This window comes from Microtus pennsylvanicus, chromosome 1, assembly GCF_037038515.1.
Source record: "Microtus pennsylvanicus isolate mMicPen1 chromosome 1, mMicPen1.hap1, whole genome shotgun sequence".
In the NCBI taxonomy this organism is placed as follows: domain Eukaryota; kingdom Metazoa; phylum Chordata; class Mammalia; order Rodentia; family Cricetidae; genus Microtus; species Microtus pennsylvanicus.
In genome coordinates, this window is record NC_134579.1 from 84,782,301 (window position 1) to 84,797,906 (window position 15,606).

Below are 15,606 nucleotides of genomic sequence, written 5' to 3' on the forward strand. Positions count from 1 at the left end.
GGAAACAAAGAATCCAAAATCACAAAACATGACTTTCTCTGGTAAATATATATTCAGTCACATGAAAATAAAATTACATGAGCTTTTGTTTATTTAACTTCACAGAAAATCCAAAACTGTGTCTGGAAATTGGTTATCTAAGACCATTCGTACGTTATGGTAACATAATACTATGCGGTAGAGAGGTGCCTAAGTTAAACAGATCTTTACATCCCCCATATTCTTTCACTATACCAAAGGAACTCTTAAAAGTCACAACCTGCAAGCTGTAGGAAGATACGAAAGTCATTTGAGCTTTAATGTCTAGAACAAGTTTTACAGTGCATTTTTAACTTCCGCACAGTGGAGAGCCCTGGAAGGGCTTGGTGTTGCACTGCAGCAAGCAAAACTCACCTGCGAGTCAACAGAGCCTGCAGTCACTTGCTACAATGAGCTACACAGTTCCTTAATGTCGGACAGACATCCTCAAAATGAGTATGATCACTGCAGTGTGCTAACAACTGCCAGCAACTAATGTTGTACACAACTACCTTCATTTTAAAGTATGTGGCTCTCTAAATATTAGTGCAAGAAGTGTTAAGTTTAAATGTAATAGTAAGTCCCTAAGATGAAGACTTGGGACAGAAATTTTGATTATTATTGCACCTATTTCTCTACACAAAAATAAAAATTTTACATCATAATCCTCCTCACAAGTAAACAGACAGGTCAAAAAATTACAGACTTATTGGCAAAGAAGAGAAACAAAATCAATAATGACCATGTTCTGTCATGAACTAATGCACAGCATTAATGTGCAATGAAATCTGGTAAATGATCATCACGCAAATAAAAATCCTCCATAATAATTCTCTTATGTTTTATAAAATGGCTTTAAAGACAGACTTCCATAAATATTTCCAATGCAGTTTAGTTGATGACAAAAATACAAAGCTATCTTTTATTATTTATGCCATAAATTTAAAAACATGCTTTTGTACTCCTGAAATGGAAACAGCATTGTTTGGAGAGCCGAGCTGATGAAACATTAAAATCCAAAGTATCAGAATCCAGTGTTAGCTGCCCTGACGACTGCAGCCTCCCATCGCCACCGGTGTCAGACAAGTGCAACACTCGAAGATTTAAGACACAATTCAAACAGCTTTTTAAAAATAAGTGTTTCATACACATGAGGAAATATTTAAAAGACAAATAATCACATCATTTGTGGTACATACTGGAAAATAGCAAAATGTCATTTTCCAAAATAGTCATTTCTTTATTGCATCCCCAATCTATTTATAGCCAATTTCAGAAACATACCTCAAACATAAAGGTGTGCTATATGAAAATGCTCTCTATTTGACAGAATAAATTGGTAACATAGAATGTAATTTTCTGTTCTGTTGTTAACAACTGTGCAAAAACAACTCAGCACCCATAAATCTAAAGTTAATTCAGGTGAGCATAAGGTGGTAACCAATACATTTTGGTTCAAAATACAGTTCATACAACTATATAAAGAACACTGTCTCAACAATTCATCTTCAGACTTTGCAGATGTAATGACAACAAAGAGACCTTTAAGATAAACCCAGGCAAATGTCCATTTTCTCCTGTTGTAGATGCAGTGGAACTCACTCAGTGTTTATGAGAGTGTGACACCTACAGTGTCAGCCCAGACTAGATAGATCACTGCCACCCTCCTCCCACCCCCCAAAAAAACAACATTTTTTTTTGGCTCCAAAATAAAGTACAATTATAAACTCTTGATGAAAAACTATGTTAAGGGGTCATCTATCATATGCTAAGGCTAAGTATGAATTTACAGAAAAAGCACATCTCATGATCAGCATTTTTTTCATGAACATGCAACTCACTATAAAATACAAAACACTTGGCTTTCAAGAACAGATTTATAAAGATACACTGCATCAATAAATTTTTTGTTTCTGATTAACTTTACATGGTTATGGAGAACAAGAACTTTTCTAATGTGTATATATCAGATTTTATATTATAGTGTAATAATTTGCATTTTCAGAACATATTGTTCAAGAAGTAATATCTATACACAATAACAATCTAGACTATTAAAAGCCCATTCAAATTACAGAATTTTATTGATACAGTAGATTAATATAAACTGAAAAAGATGATAGAATGGAATAAAGAATTTAGTACATTATTTTATAACACACTCTTTAAAATTAAAATATTTTAAATCTCTTTCTTAAAATTTTCATTGCCATGAAAGGCCAGAAAATTCTGGGACCAATACTGAGGTGTAAAGTCATCAAATAACTTGAGTACTATTTCACCATCTGCGTGGTGTCCTGACAGAGGTGCTGCTCTCACGTAATGGCAGGCGCTCCAGCACCTCTCACATGAAGGGTGCCCTGGGTAAACACAGTGAGATACAAAGAGGGGAAGAGACCATTTAACTCCAACAACAGTGACATCAAGAAAATGACACCAATTGTTGAAAAACAAATTTTCACAGTAAAATTGCAGAGAATACAAATACAAACACTGACGGACGACTGCTTAAGATCCACCCTAACAAATGCTTTTCAGATGAACAGATCCGGTAAGCAGCAGGGTCCTGTCAGTTTAAAGCCGCAGATAAAAGCTATACAAGCACTTCAGAAGTCAGAAATGGGAAGGGGCTATTTACATGTTTCTTCTTTAGTTTATGTCTACACAGCCATCACACAGGACACTTTCACACGACTCCGTAGTACTGTCATCACTATGTGAAAGGCTGGCGCATGTGACCACGAATCTGTGGTCATCATAGGTCCAACTGTCCACACTTTGGCAGTCCCATTTTGTGCATCAAAGGCTTTATTTAGCCTCATACTTGACAAAAAAAAAAGTGTTTTTCCCCCCCAAAGCTTTCACAATGAAAGTTAATGACATGTGCTCATCGTCTTTCTCGTTTGGAACTTCTCCGTCGTACCTGAAGAGAAAAACCAACCATTAACTAATGTGAGCACATCCACATTCACGACAAGTGACAACCATTGCTTTCACCCCATCTTTATTCTCACAAATTTTTGAATTTCTCTGTATTGCTTTCTCTAGAAGCAGCCCCCTCTTTCCTCCCGTCTTCAGGGATGTAGGCCTCACTGACATTTGCACATGGACAAGCCCACAAGCAAAGACTCTCAGATTCGTCATCTTTCTCCATACCCTTTGTGGCAAAGAAAACACTTCATTCTTGGACTAGACCATTTTGGGACAGAAGCTGGTAAATTTGGCTCCCAACCCTTACAGACACAGCTACACAACCTCAAGTTCAAACATACTATTATTTACTGGCAAGGCCTACAGGAAGCTTAAAACTGATTAAAAAGCAAAGTCAAGCCCGGTGGTGGTGGCACATGCCTTTAATCCCAGCACTTGGGAGGCAGAGGCAGGAGGATCTCTGTGAGTTCGAGGCCAGCCTGGTCTACAGAGCAAGTTCCAAAACAGTCAAAGCTATACAGAAAAACTCTTGCCTCAAAAAAACAAAAAACCAACCAACAAAACAAAACAAAAAAATCCAACAAGGCCAGAATAAAACAGCACAGGTAAAGGAGAGCAGGGTTTGAAGTGAACCTAATATACAGTTGTTCTCCGTCACTTCCAAATCCCTCCTCAAAGTCCTTTACAACAAAGCAGCCCCTGGGCAAATAGGACTGCTGAACACATCAGCCAGAATCATGCCAGAGTCCAGCTCTGGGAACTGACCAAACCCAAGTATCCCAAATGAAGAAAACTGATTGAGCCGACCTAAAATCTTTGTATTTATGTGTCAAGAAAACAAGTACTAATTTCCTTTTTTTACAATGAGAAATATGTGGTAACTAGCAACACCATTTGCTGTATGAAATAAGAAAGTCTCTGGAAAGCACCAGCTCCTACTTCTGTAGAAGCAGCATATGGCGCTAACAATATAAAGTGGGCTTATACTTCAATCCCAAAGGTTGACTTTACTTCAAAAGTCAGTCTTAGTATGGCTTTCTTCTGGTTTCTATCATTAGACTCAAAACAGAAACGTCAAAGACATACATGAAATATAAATGAACACTTCATGGATATCAGTGTCTGGACTGGCAACATGAAACTGCTACACTCCTCGGACCACTCGGCATTCAGATGACAGGTTCACCTATTCTTGTAAGCTCAAGCTCCCCCCTTTTCCATTATTCAAGTTGGAAAGTAAATAACGTGACAAACTAATGAACAAAAGCATAAATATCTAGAATTAGAGACAACAGCAAGTGCTAAGTGGAGCTGATGTAAAATACAGACTGGCTCTGTTTTGCATTCTGTAATACCATATATGACACGTCAATAACCACGTACATTTCCTGCAGAAATGTCCTCCTCTTCTGCTCCTTCCTGTGCAGTGTCATCACTGACAGGAGAGCTGGCCTGAAGCATATCCATTTCTTCACTCGAATCATTTTCTTTAGTAGCTGTCTGTTTGGAGCGCCCTACACGGCTAGAGCAAAACACATCAAAGAAAATGAGAATTCCGATCTTAAGTTGTGGATTAACTCACCAGAAGGAATGCCTTAAATAACCTATGAATGAATTCTTGTCATTTTCATCCTCAATTATGTCATAGGAGATAAGTTTCTATCTTGACCCTTAAGTATTACTCTGAGAATCTTACAAACATTATAAGAAAGGTGTGACCAAGACCATCACCACAAAGGACTTCGCAACACCTGAAACTGATGCCTATTTCCTCTTTCCTCCTCATCACAGAACATCTGCACCCAATAAGCCGCTCAAAGCAGCATCCTCTCACTGTACAGAGGAACATGAACCCACTCACCCCTCCCCACCGATACTGCTACCACCATTCATTCCCACCTCTGGCTTTTTCTTTTTACAAAGTGATCTTTTAAAAACAGAACAGGTGGTATCACCCTGAACAAACCCCTGTACTGAACCAAGAATAACCCTGCATATTCATTCCTTCAGATGGTCCTGCCCTACCTCTCTATTCCTGTTACAATCCAGTAAATCCCTTGCCTTTTCTAGTTTCTTGGATTTACCAACTTTTACATACTTCAGAAACTTCAACTATAGTATTATCCCCATAAAAAGTATCTTTTCCCTACTTTCTCTAACTTCTCTTTTATATTTATACACTAGGTGTTATATACACGTGTACCACAGTGCACCTGTGGAGGTCAAAGGACACTTGAGGGAGTTGGTTCTCTCCTACCATGTGAGTACTGGGGATTAAATTCACAGAGTCAGATTCACATCAAGTGTATTCACTACTGAGCCATCTCATCTCAACGTCTCCTAGGATTTTCAAGTAATCAATCCTTGATAACACTCCAAAAGAAAACTTTCCCAACTCCCAAGTCCTTCCACTATATGGTCTTATAATGCTCTAAGTATTTTCAGGACATATACCAGAGTTACAGTTCCATATTTACATGTGACTACACAGTGATGGCCTGCCCACTGGAGAGCAAGCCTGAAGAGAAAAAGAGTTCTTGTCTGCTATGTGCCACCATACAGAATTACACGGATGATAATGATAATGTTTTTCAATTACATTACAGTTAGGACACAAAACAGATAAATTATAACATGTTATTATTATTGCAGGTCTGAAAAAGAACTATACAGAAAGTGTAAGATAAAACAAAGCTTACTTCTATACTGATTTTGCAGAAGATATAGTTAAGTCTTAAACGTTCATGGAAAGAGTTATGAAACTTGAAGGATTGAGCCTTAAACTTTATGATGTCCAGATATTAAAAGAAAATAAGTGAATTATAAGGGTGGGGTATTTTAAAGCTGTTATCTGTTATAAAACTCATGTCAGGCTACTGACTATTCCTTAGGAAACAGTGGTTTTGTTCATTGGACCAAACACATTTAGGAAGCTGTCCCAATAATGTACTTACCTTTACTTCTTTTTTTTGTTTTTGTTTTTTTGTTTTTCGAGACAGGGTTTCTCCGTGGCTTTGGAGCCTGTCCTGGAACTAGCTCTGTAGACCAGGCTGGTCTCGAATTCACAGAGATCCGCCTGCCTCTGCCTACCAAGTGCTGGGATTAAAGGCATGCGCCACCACTGCCCGGCTTACCTTTACTTCTAATGTTATAGAAAAATTACATGGAAAAAGCATGAAGCACTGACTGACTCAGACAACCTTTTCTCTTCCTGTGGAACACACAGGAACAGGGAAAACTCTATGATACCCAAGTATTTAGCTAAGATGTTCTGGAAACTCTAAAAAGCCAGGCAGAGTATCAGGTCTTAGTAGGCTAATTACCAACTGGACAATGTAATTATGTTTTCTTTTGAAGGTACCAAACTATGAACTCCAATTTCAGTGCCGTTTTTTCAATAAAGTTTTAATTATGAAAAAACAAAAAGTCGCCGGGCGGTGGTGGTGCACGCCTTTAATCCCAGCACTCGGGAGGCAGAGGCAGGCGGATCTCTGTGAGTTCGAGGCCAGCCTGGTCTACAAGTGCTAGTTCCCAGGACAGGCACCAAAGCTGCAGAGAAACACTGTCTCGAAAAACCAAAAAAAAAAAAAAAAAAAAAAAGGGTCAAGTACTGGGTAGTTATATCCTGAGCATGCTCAGGAATAGAGATGGCAGTTCTGGCTAGTAGGACATGAGATTCTGGTTCTACTTTGAGACAGATGACAGCCCTGCCCAGTCTGCAGCTGACAGTGCTGTGCTCATATTGTGGACATGACTTTGGACAGAGAAACTGCTCTGCCTCTCTTATGAACACATTTACATGTGCAACTACCCAAAATACACACAGATGCAAGTGCAGACTACACTAAAAGCTGAAAAGCAACTTGTAATCATTTCTATGGACATAAATGAAGAAGAAAAATGCCAATTACTTTACACAAGCTCAAAGGATGAAAACCAAGATGTAGTACCATTTCTTTCTCTCCAAATGGAACCACTAATAAGAGAAACGACTGAGAAAAATCACAGTTCACAGAAATGAGGAAACCTGGCTGATGTATAGGGATTATTGAAGAATATGTCTGTATACCATACGGCTGTATAACTGACTATTTGGCATTCATTTGTAAAGATTTCTCTAGATCTATAAGAATGTACAACTATTAACTGGGTTACTAACCTCTAGATAAGTCTATAAAGATATCTTACCTAGTATAATGGGACAAAATATTGGGAATTTAAATACAGCAATAATTAGGCTTATAAACTTATGAAGTTTGCAAAATAATTTGAAATTGGATTGAAGTTTAATATTCTTTACAACTTACACATTTTTTTTGTGTTGTGATGGTGATGGCGTTTTTGATGGTCTTCCTCGTCCTTTCTGTGGTGTGGACTGTGTGGATTCAACTGCACTAGTTTCAGGAGATTCTGCTCTGCTTTGGGGAAGACCCAAATGTGGATAGCATCAAATTATGATTTACATTGGGGTAAGTATATTTACTGTATCGATGGTTGCAGTTTAAGGTTACACATACTCACCTCTGCTGTGCTCGCTTGGATGTTCGGTGCTGTTTGCTTTTTGACTTCTGTTCTGTGTTTCCAATTTGTCTTTCTTCTTCTTCATCTTCGTCTACTACAGGAGGTACAGGTTTTTTCTTATTTCCTTTTTTGGATGTTTTCACAGTTGGCTCTTCCTTCGATGTCCCTCCACCGAGTGGTTTTGGCGGCCTGCCTCTTTTGCCCTTTTTGGGCGGGCTGTTCTGTTCATCCTCATTTTCAAGGGGCTCCTCTTTGTGCCTCTTCTCCTCAGGCCACTGCTGCTCCTCTGACTCTGAAGCCGCATGGCCTCTCTTCCGACCACGCTGACTGCCTTTAGGTTTCTGTTCCTGTACCAACTTAGTCAGGTCATCCATACCTAATTTCTCTTCTGGGTCTGTGACAGGTGCTTTTTTCCGGCTTCTAGGCTTCTCCAACTCAGACTGGAGGGACGAGGATCACAAATTTTAAAATTAAGTTTTGAAAAATAGAACTGTTAGGAATTAGGGCGTGGTTCAGTGGAAAAACCCTTGTCTCGTATGTGCAAGGCCCTGGCTTGATGCTCCAGCATGGCAAACAAAAACTAAAACTGCTAGCATCCTGAACAATGAGACAACCCTAAAACTCTGCATCTACTTCTATCATGAATACGTATCTAAATGTACAGCTCTAAATATACTGCAGCCACAACTATTTACTACTTTTATTTTAACCAATTTTCAGAATCAAAGTTTCATCAGGATACCCAAGCTGGCATCAAACTTTCTTTTCATGTTAGAGTTCAGAGTCGTATGGATGACAAACATGTGCCACTTCACCAGGCTATTTACTAGAATTTGATTTTTAAAATTCTTTGGAGTCATAGTAGAATTTCATTTAAAACAAACAACAATCTTTAACAGTTCTTGGAGAACTCGATACAGGGTATTTGGATCACACTCATCCTCACTCCTCCAAGAACACTCTAACTTCTTAATGCTTAAAAGCCACAACTCTAATTTATGCTGCCCATATACTCCTGGGTATGGGGCCACCAACTGGAAAGTCTTTATTCTTAAATTTAGGATGCAGAGTTTTAAAGCGAGCCCTCTCAAATCAGTACTTTATGTGTGTCTCAGTAAAGATGAGCACCTCACACTCAGTAATTAGGTATCCAGGTGACACTAAAGCATCCCTTCCCAGTTTATTTACCTAGCTTTAATCAGACCACACGATGTGCTACATGTGTTTGTGATGTCATTACTATTTTTATTTTCTAAGTGGAGGTTAGACACAAAACCTCGACACATTTGTCCCACACTAGAAACCCAGAAACAGCTCAGAATCAAAGACCTTCTTTGCAGATTTAACTAATTCAAAACAAAACAATATAAAAAACAAAGAAACAAAAAGGACCAGGGGCCAGGCGGTGGTGGCGCACGCTTTTAATCCCAGCACTCGGGAGGCAGAGGCAGGCGGATCTCTGTGAGTTCGAGACCAGCCTGGTCTACAAGAGCTAGTTACAGGACAGGCTCCAAAGCCACAGAGAAACCCTGTCTTGAAAAAACAAACAAACAAAAAAAAGGACCAGGGTTTTCAAATTTAAAATAAAATCTTACTTTATATTCAGAGAATTTATGTATAAATGAGCAAATGGAGATTGAGAAAATTCTTTATAGATGCCCAAGAATGAGAGGATGTATGAATACTTATAGGCAAATTTAACTTCCAAAAAGTCTGTACAAATTTACACTCTTAAAAATTTCAACAGAATGAGGGCATGGAAAGACAGTTCTGTGGTTAGGATCCTCTACTTTTCCAGAGGATCACGGATCAATTCCCAGCACCCACATGGCAGCTCACAACCATCTGTGAGTCCAGTTCCAGAAAAACTCAATGCCCTCTCCTGGCATCCATGGGTACCAGGCACAAACGTAAGATATCCATACTAGGTAGGTAGGTAGGTAGGTAGGTAGGTAGGTAGGTAGGTAGGTAGGTAGATAGATAGATAGATAGATAGATAGATAGATAGATAGATAGATAGATAGATAGATAGATACAGACAGATAGATAGATAGATAGATAAATGGTAAGTAAAATCTTATTGCAAAAGAGAGAGAAATAAACAATAACTCTAACTTGGGGAAGTGGCTGAGCTGGTAAAGTGCTTGCCTAGAATGCACAAAACTGGCTTTGAGCCTTAGCATTTCATCAAGTCGGGCATGGTTGTACTCAGCAGCAGTCCCAGTATGCACAAGGGGAGGCATCAGAAGCTCAAGGTCACCATCTGTTACATAGTGAATTCAAAGCCAGAATGGGTGACATGATACTCTGCCTCAAAAATAACACATACACCCCCGCCCCGGTATTCTGGGAATTATTTCTTTTGTCTGGGTTGTTTCCTGGGAAACCTAGTACTTTACCTATATTCAACTACTCTTTTAAATCTATTTAACCTTTACTTTCTTTTTGGTATGGTTTGAATTTATGTCCCTCATGTGTTGAAGACAACATGAGATGAGGGCTTTGGGGGATAATTTGATGGAGGTGAGTCTCTAGGAACTGAATTTCTAAGCTGGTAGATCCCCCACCGTAGGAAAGCACGTCTAGGGCTGCAGCAGCATCCGCTGTATCTCACTGGCCACACCCAAACAGACCGGTGTCTTGTTAGGCCAGTGCCGGTTATACTGACCCTTTTAAAGTCCACTAATTTTTCCACACTGATAGAAAAAAAAATCACTACATTTGTATTACATATTCACTTGGGAGAAAACTATCACCATTTCAACCCTGGTTTTGTGATTTCCCACACAAGTGCTCTTCTTTTAGATTCTGTTTAAGGCTCTGGGTGAGACTGTATACCCATCTTGTCTTTCTGTAACACAAAGGTCACTAGGATGAACAGAATCCTTCTGATTCGTAACAAAACTCACCAGAGAGAAGTGAGCTATATGCATGAACACATACATACATGCTCTCTTTCTATATCTTCCTTTCCAGTGCTAGGAATCAAACTTGAGGTCTTGTATACGATACACAAGCACAACTACACCCCTAGCCCTTGACCTTGTTTATTTGTTTTATGTTGCTGCTGCTGCTGCTGGTGTGTGTGTGTGTTAGAGAGGGGAGGGGAAAGGGGGAGGAATGGAGGAGAAGAGAAGGCCTCCCTGTGGCATTCAGGGTGGCCTGGAGCTTACTATAAAGCCAAGACTGGCCTCAAACTCAGAACGCCCTTGTTTCTGTTACCAAAACAAAGAAATCATGAGCTGGCTAATAACTTCATTTTCAAGCATGATTACAATAAAGAAGGATTTTCTTGATTAACTAAGATGTAGAATTAAAAAAATACAAATACTTTTACTAACTTAATGATTATCTTCTAGAAATTCAGCAATAGGACTCCTTTCTTTTAATGATCCTATGTTTCTCTAAGCTATTATTTTTAATTCTACTTGGGAAAAACTTTTAAAAATATGTAATGGTGTTTTGCCTGCATGTATATCTGTGCACCACACACATCTGGTGCCTGTGATGGTCAGAAGAGGGCTTTGGATGCCCTGGTACTGGAGTTAAAGACAGTGCGGGGAATTCAAATCTGGGGTCACCGGAGCAACAGCCAAAAGCTAACTGTTGAGCCAGACAGTATAGCTAATAAGGATTTAGTAAAAATTTTAATTATAAAACAACCTAGCTAGATAAACTGGAGAAACTTGAAACAATAGAAATATGCCAGTGGGGAAAAAAGGGGGGAAATAAAATTCCAAAGAAAGCAAAAATAATTATTTTACTGATAACTCCTGTCTCTCAGACATACTAGTTTTATGATGACTATTGCTCACTGGCATAAATCATTGTTAACAATGAGACAGCATCAATAGTTTATCTGGCTAATTCATTTATTCAATTAATGAATGATAACTCATTATTGCTAGGCTGACAAGCCTAAACTATCCAGTTTACAGACAAGAAAATGGATTCAGAGTTCATATGAGGAGTCCAAACAGGTCCAGCTACAAATCCACTGGACTGTACTGGAGTAATGAATTCTTTATCTCAATGAAATTTCACCAAATTTGTCTACCTTCAAGTAACTTTTACAAACTACAGCCACTTCTACTAATATTTAAAACATAACAAGGACTTTCTAAAGGAGGCAGCAAATTCTGGGACCTGCAATCTACTGTTCCTAGGACCATGACTAAAATACTGTGTTAAACAGAAAAGGAAGGCAAACAATTCTGAATATGAAACTAACTTGTTTGCCTCTAAAGATAAAGTCACAGAAAGTACATCACATGCCAGATTAGACTGGGATTGTAATGTCTGGCTACAGAGCAGAACTGATGAGAGCTACTGCTATTACCAGCATCACACAGTCAACCATGCATCTCACCCTTACAAGATCAGAGTCGTCTCTCTTGTCACTTTTCTTTCCTGGCAAAGGTGAAGACATTGTGTAATCTTCATTTTCACTGTGGTCCATTTCAGAGCTATCAAGCCTTTGAATAGAGACATCTACAATTATTTCTACAATCAAATAACCTTAAAAGCTTTTTTTATTGTTTCATTGTATAGCTTTATAACTTCATAAGCAAAGACTTTATTCATTTTAAAGATGTTTTCCTATCATATTTAGCACCAAATCAGTACACAATGTAGCCCATTTAATAAATTACGAAAATAAATAATAAATTCATTTTTCATATGATGCTTTGAAAACTAGCATACGCATGGAAATTAAAACCTGTTGTTAGTATGTTGACTTGGCCTACATGCAACTTAACCCTGCCGTGTCCCTTCCTTACTCCATCTTTACTTCTCTCTGTAGCAATAACATGCAAAGTCATTATGTTTCTTATTTGACTTCTTCTTCCAGCTAACACACGTAAGCACTGATTTTTGACAATTTTACTAAGTGTGTAAACCTGTGCATGGCTCAGAGCAGACACTTAACAGACTTGCTGAATAAGTTAAGGCACATGTTCTCATGCTCTTACAAAGATCTAGTCTTCGGCATCATCCTTATCTACTTAACCCAGCACTCAGCAGGCAGAGGCAGATGGATCTCTGTGAGTTTCAGGCCAGTCTGGTCGCCACAACAAGTTTCAGGACAGCCAGGGCTACACAGAGAGACTCTGTCTCAAAACAAACCAATCTGATTACATACTGTAGAACTCATGAATCTCACGCTCTAGATAACAAGAAGGTGCAGTTTTTCAAGAAAAAGGAGAAAGGAATTCTTGCTGAAACTACTTTGGGGGAGGATTGAGACAGGGTTTCTCTGTTTAGCTCTGGCTGTCCTGGAACTCACTCTGTAGACAAGGCTGGCCTCAAATTCATAGATATCTATCTGCCTGTCTCTGCCTCCTGTTGCTTTGACATGTGCCACCACTGCCCAGCTAAAACTACTTTTTAAACAAAAAGCAAAGTTTATAAATAGTAAAAAGAAATTCAAACAGTATAAAATACACACCCCATTTATCAACATTATTAAGATGTTCTATGTTTTACCAAAAAGTTCCTACTGGGTACAAACCAGTGTGATTATGAAGTCATTCTAAAGTAAAGGCTCTGCAACACTGCTCTATACAATCTACCTCATGCACTGACTCTGTTACAGATCTAATGTGTAATAATTCTGTTTTAAAAAGCCAATAAAACACTTTTCATTTACTGTTGTGTGTACAAGTGCATTCAAGTATGCAGCATATGTAAAGGACAGAGGATACCCCAAGGAAGTTGCTTCTTCCCCGTCTACCATGTTAGTCCCAGGGACAAACTCAAGTTATCAGTCTTAGTAGAAAGTGTTTTTACACACTGAGCCAACCCTCTGGCCCCTGAATTTTATGTGTATGAGTGACTTGCCTACATGTATGTCTATACATTACATGCATGCAGTGTCTGTAGAAGGCAGAAAAGGGTGCTTCATCCCTGAAACTGGTGTTACACATGGCTGTGAGCTGCTACAGGGTGCCGGGAACCAAACCTGAATAAAATGGAAGAGTGGCCAGTGCTCTTAATTGTTCAGCCATCTTTCTAGCTTCTGATCTTATTATTTTTAATGATTCAAGTATTCCACTGTCTGAACAACTAATAAACAATAAGGTTAAATACTTATTGTATGTACTAGCAGAGATTACCCTAGTAGCTGACATATGAAAAGGTGTCTATTATTTGTCAGTAACTATCAACTCATCTCTATTCACTGTCATCAAATATTTACAATGGTACTATTTTAGATCTCACAGCTTTGCTAGAATCAAACAAAATGTGGTATCTCTCGTGTACTTGCCTCCCTTTTATTCTTCCAGGAGAGCTTGGGTTGGAGCTGCTGCTTGCATTGCTCACAGTTTCCATCCTGGATGATTTGCTCTGAGACTGTTTGCCTGCTGATGACAGTGGCTTATTAACTGCTCCTAGAACATTGGCTGTTTTAGGCTGAAACGAGAAATACATAACTCTTCTTATCTAACACTAGAAGAAACTCACATATCAAAAACTCTTAGCAACAACTTCAACATATTTACACACTAATTACATAAAAATGTATCTAAACAAAATAAAGATAATGAACAAATTATCACTTACACACACACACACAAAATGTGTAACAGTGCATGCCTATAACTGCAACACTTAGGAGGCCGAGGAAGGAGTACTGCAAATTCAAAGCTAGCCTGGGCTATCTAGCAAGGTCATTTCAGAACAAACAGCACCCCCCCCCCAAAAAAAAACAACAGAACAACTAAATTTTAATTATTTGTAGGAAAAGGTTTGCATTGTAAGACAACAAATGAAATATAGACCAATCATGAAAATGGAACCTTGCTATAGAAGGCTATAAAACATCATATTTAAGATTATTGTATAGATTGGTATAAGAAAAGCCTAAAGGATAATGGTCTCCATAGTTTTACTATAAGCTTTTAAGTGCAGCTTAGCTGGCATCTACATAGTAAGTATAATTAATTTTTTAATCAACAAATGGAAGATAGCTAATTATATATCCTATCTTGAGACACAAAAAATTCTTTAAGAAACAAAACAGCACAATTAGGCCAATAATCACACCAAAGTTAACTTCCACATAAATACTAAGACAAGTCTCAAAACATACTTTTCCAGGAGTAAAAAATGATTTCATTTCTGGAGGCAGGTAATTTTTGGTGTTACTGAAATTCTGTAAGCAAGAGAAAAAGCAGTCAGTGAGTACCAAGACAGCTCTGTGAGCTTTCATTATGAAAAGGACGATGGTGCTTTCCACGCTGTTATTCAATCAGCTCAGAGAAGAGTCTCTACCAGGGCCTGTGGAACACTGTACTGGGACATGGTTTGTGAATATCCTTGCAGCGCTCCCAGAGCCTTGGGCTCTGTTTCCTCACACCACCTTCTAAAACCTCATCCAGGGCTTGTAACTTCAGACTCCACAGATCAGCAATCCAATTCCCATTCTGGATCAAAGGCTATTAATTCACAAACGCTTTGGCAGAGTTTTGCCTGTGCTCTTGGCATGGCTTCAGGCTTTGAAATAAACTCTGGATCATCCCCTTGTGGCCTCCACTCTGGTCCACACTTGTCTAGAGCTACATTTCTGAGTCCAGTGTCCTTTCCACAGCATTGATAGTGGGCAGTTATTACTACTGGTCCTTTCTTGTCTTCCCACAGTCCAGTGCTGAACACACACTTCACGTCAACTCCCAAATTCTAAAGTAACTACCTTGTCAGGTTGGGTGAAAAACCGAGCTGGTAACACTGGGTCTTTAGGAGACTCCAAACTGTATGTGGTGCTCTTCGACATGATGATGTTCATGGCAACATCACACACAGTGTACAGTTTCTGCAATGGTATTTTTTTAATCAGTTATTAAGATTAATAGCTTAAAACTCTGTTAATTAGGAGTAATTCTAGAACATGTATTTAGACTAAATGGTAGACTAATGAAAGAAGTCTTCAGGACAAATACTATGGCTTATATTATTGTGTATATTATTGTAACAAGATCATTATGATTCAGCATTAAAATTACTACTAAATAAACACTAGTACTAGTATAATTCTGCATTAACAATCCCAATTATCACTAATAGAAAAAACAATAGTAATAGAAATAATAAATACTAATAGAAAAAATAAGAATATTAAAGAAGTTGTACCCTATA

At 38.4% G+C, this 15,606-nt stretch overlaps 1 protein-coding gene across 6 annotated transcripts in view; it reads right to left on the reverse strand.

The window, feature by feature from the left end:
- Positions 1-1,234: 1,234 nt before the first annotated feature.
- Pds5b (PDS5 cohesin associated factor B) overlaps positions 1,235-15,606 on the reverse strand; it is a 151,842-nt gene continuing 137,470 nt past the window's right edge. The window contains exons 28-35 of one of the 6 annotated variants that reach the window (XM_075971441.1): positions 15,164-15,283; positions 14,564-14,626; positions 13,739-13,884; positions 11,846-11,945; positions 7,471-7,910; positions 7,257-7,364; positions 4,333-4,471; positions 1,235-2,941 (exon numbers count right to left, since the gene is read on the reverse strand). In XM_075971441.1, coding sequence (XP_075827556.1) covers positions 2,906-2,941; positions 4,333-4,471; positions 7,257-7,364; positions 7,471-7,910; positions 11,846-11,945; positions 13,739-13,884; positions 14,564-14,626; positions 15,164-15,283 — 1,152 coding nt within the window. In that variant the 3' untranslated portion in view covers positions 1,235-2,905. Of the gene's footprint in view, positions 2,942-4,332; positions 4,472-7,256; positions 7,368-7,470; positions 7,911-11,839; positions 11,946-13,738; positions 13,885-14,563; positions 14,627-15,163; positions 15,284-15,606 lie in introns of all 6 variants that reach the window. The other 5 variants (XM_075971432.1, XM_075971422.1, XM_075971413.1 and 2 more) reach the window with 5 other exon arrangements.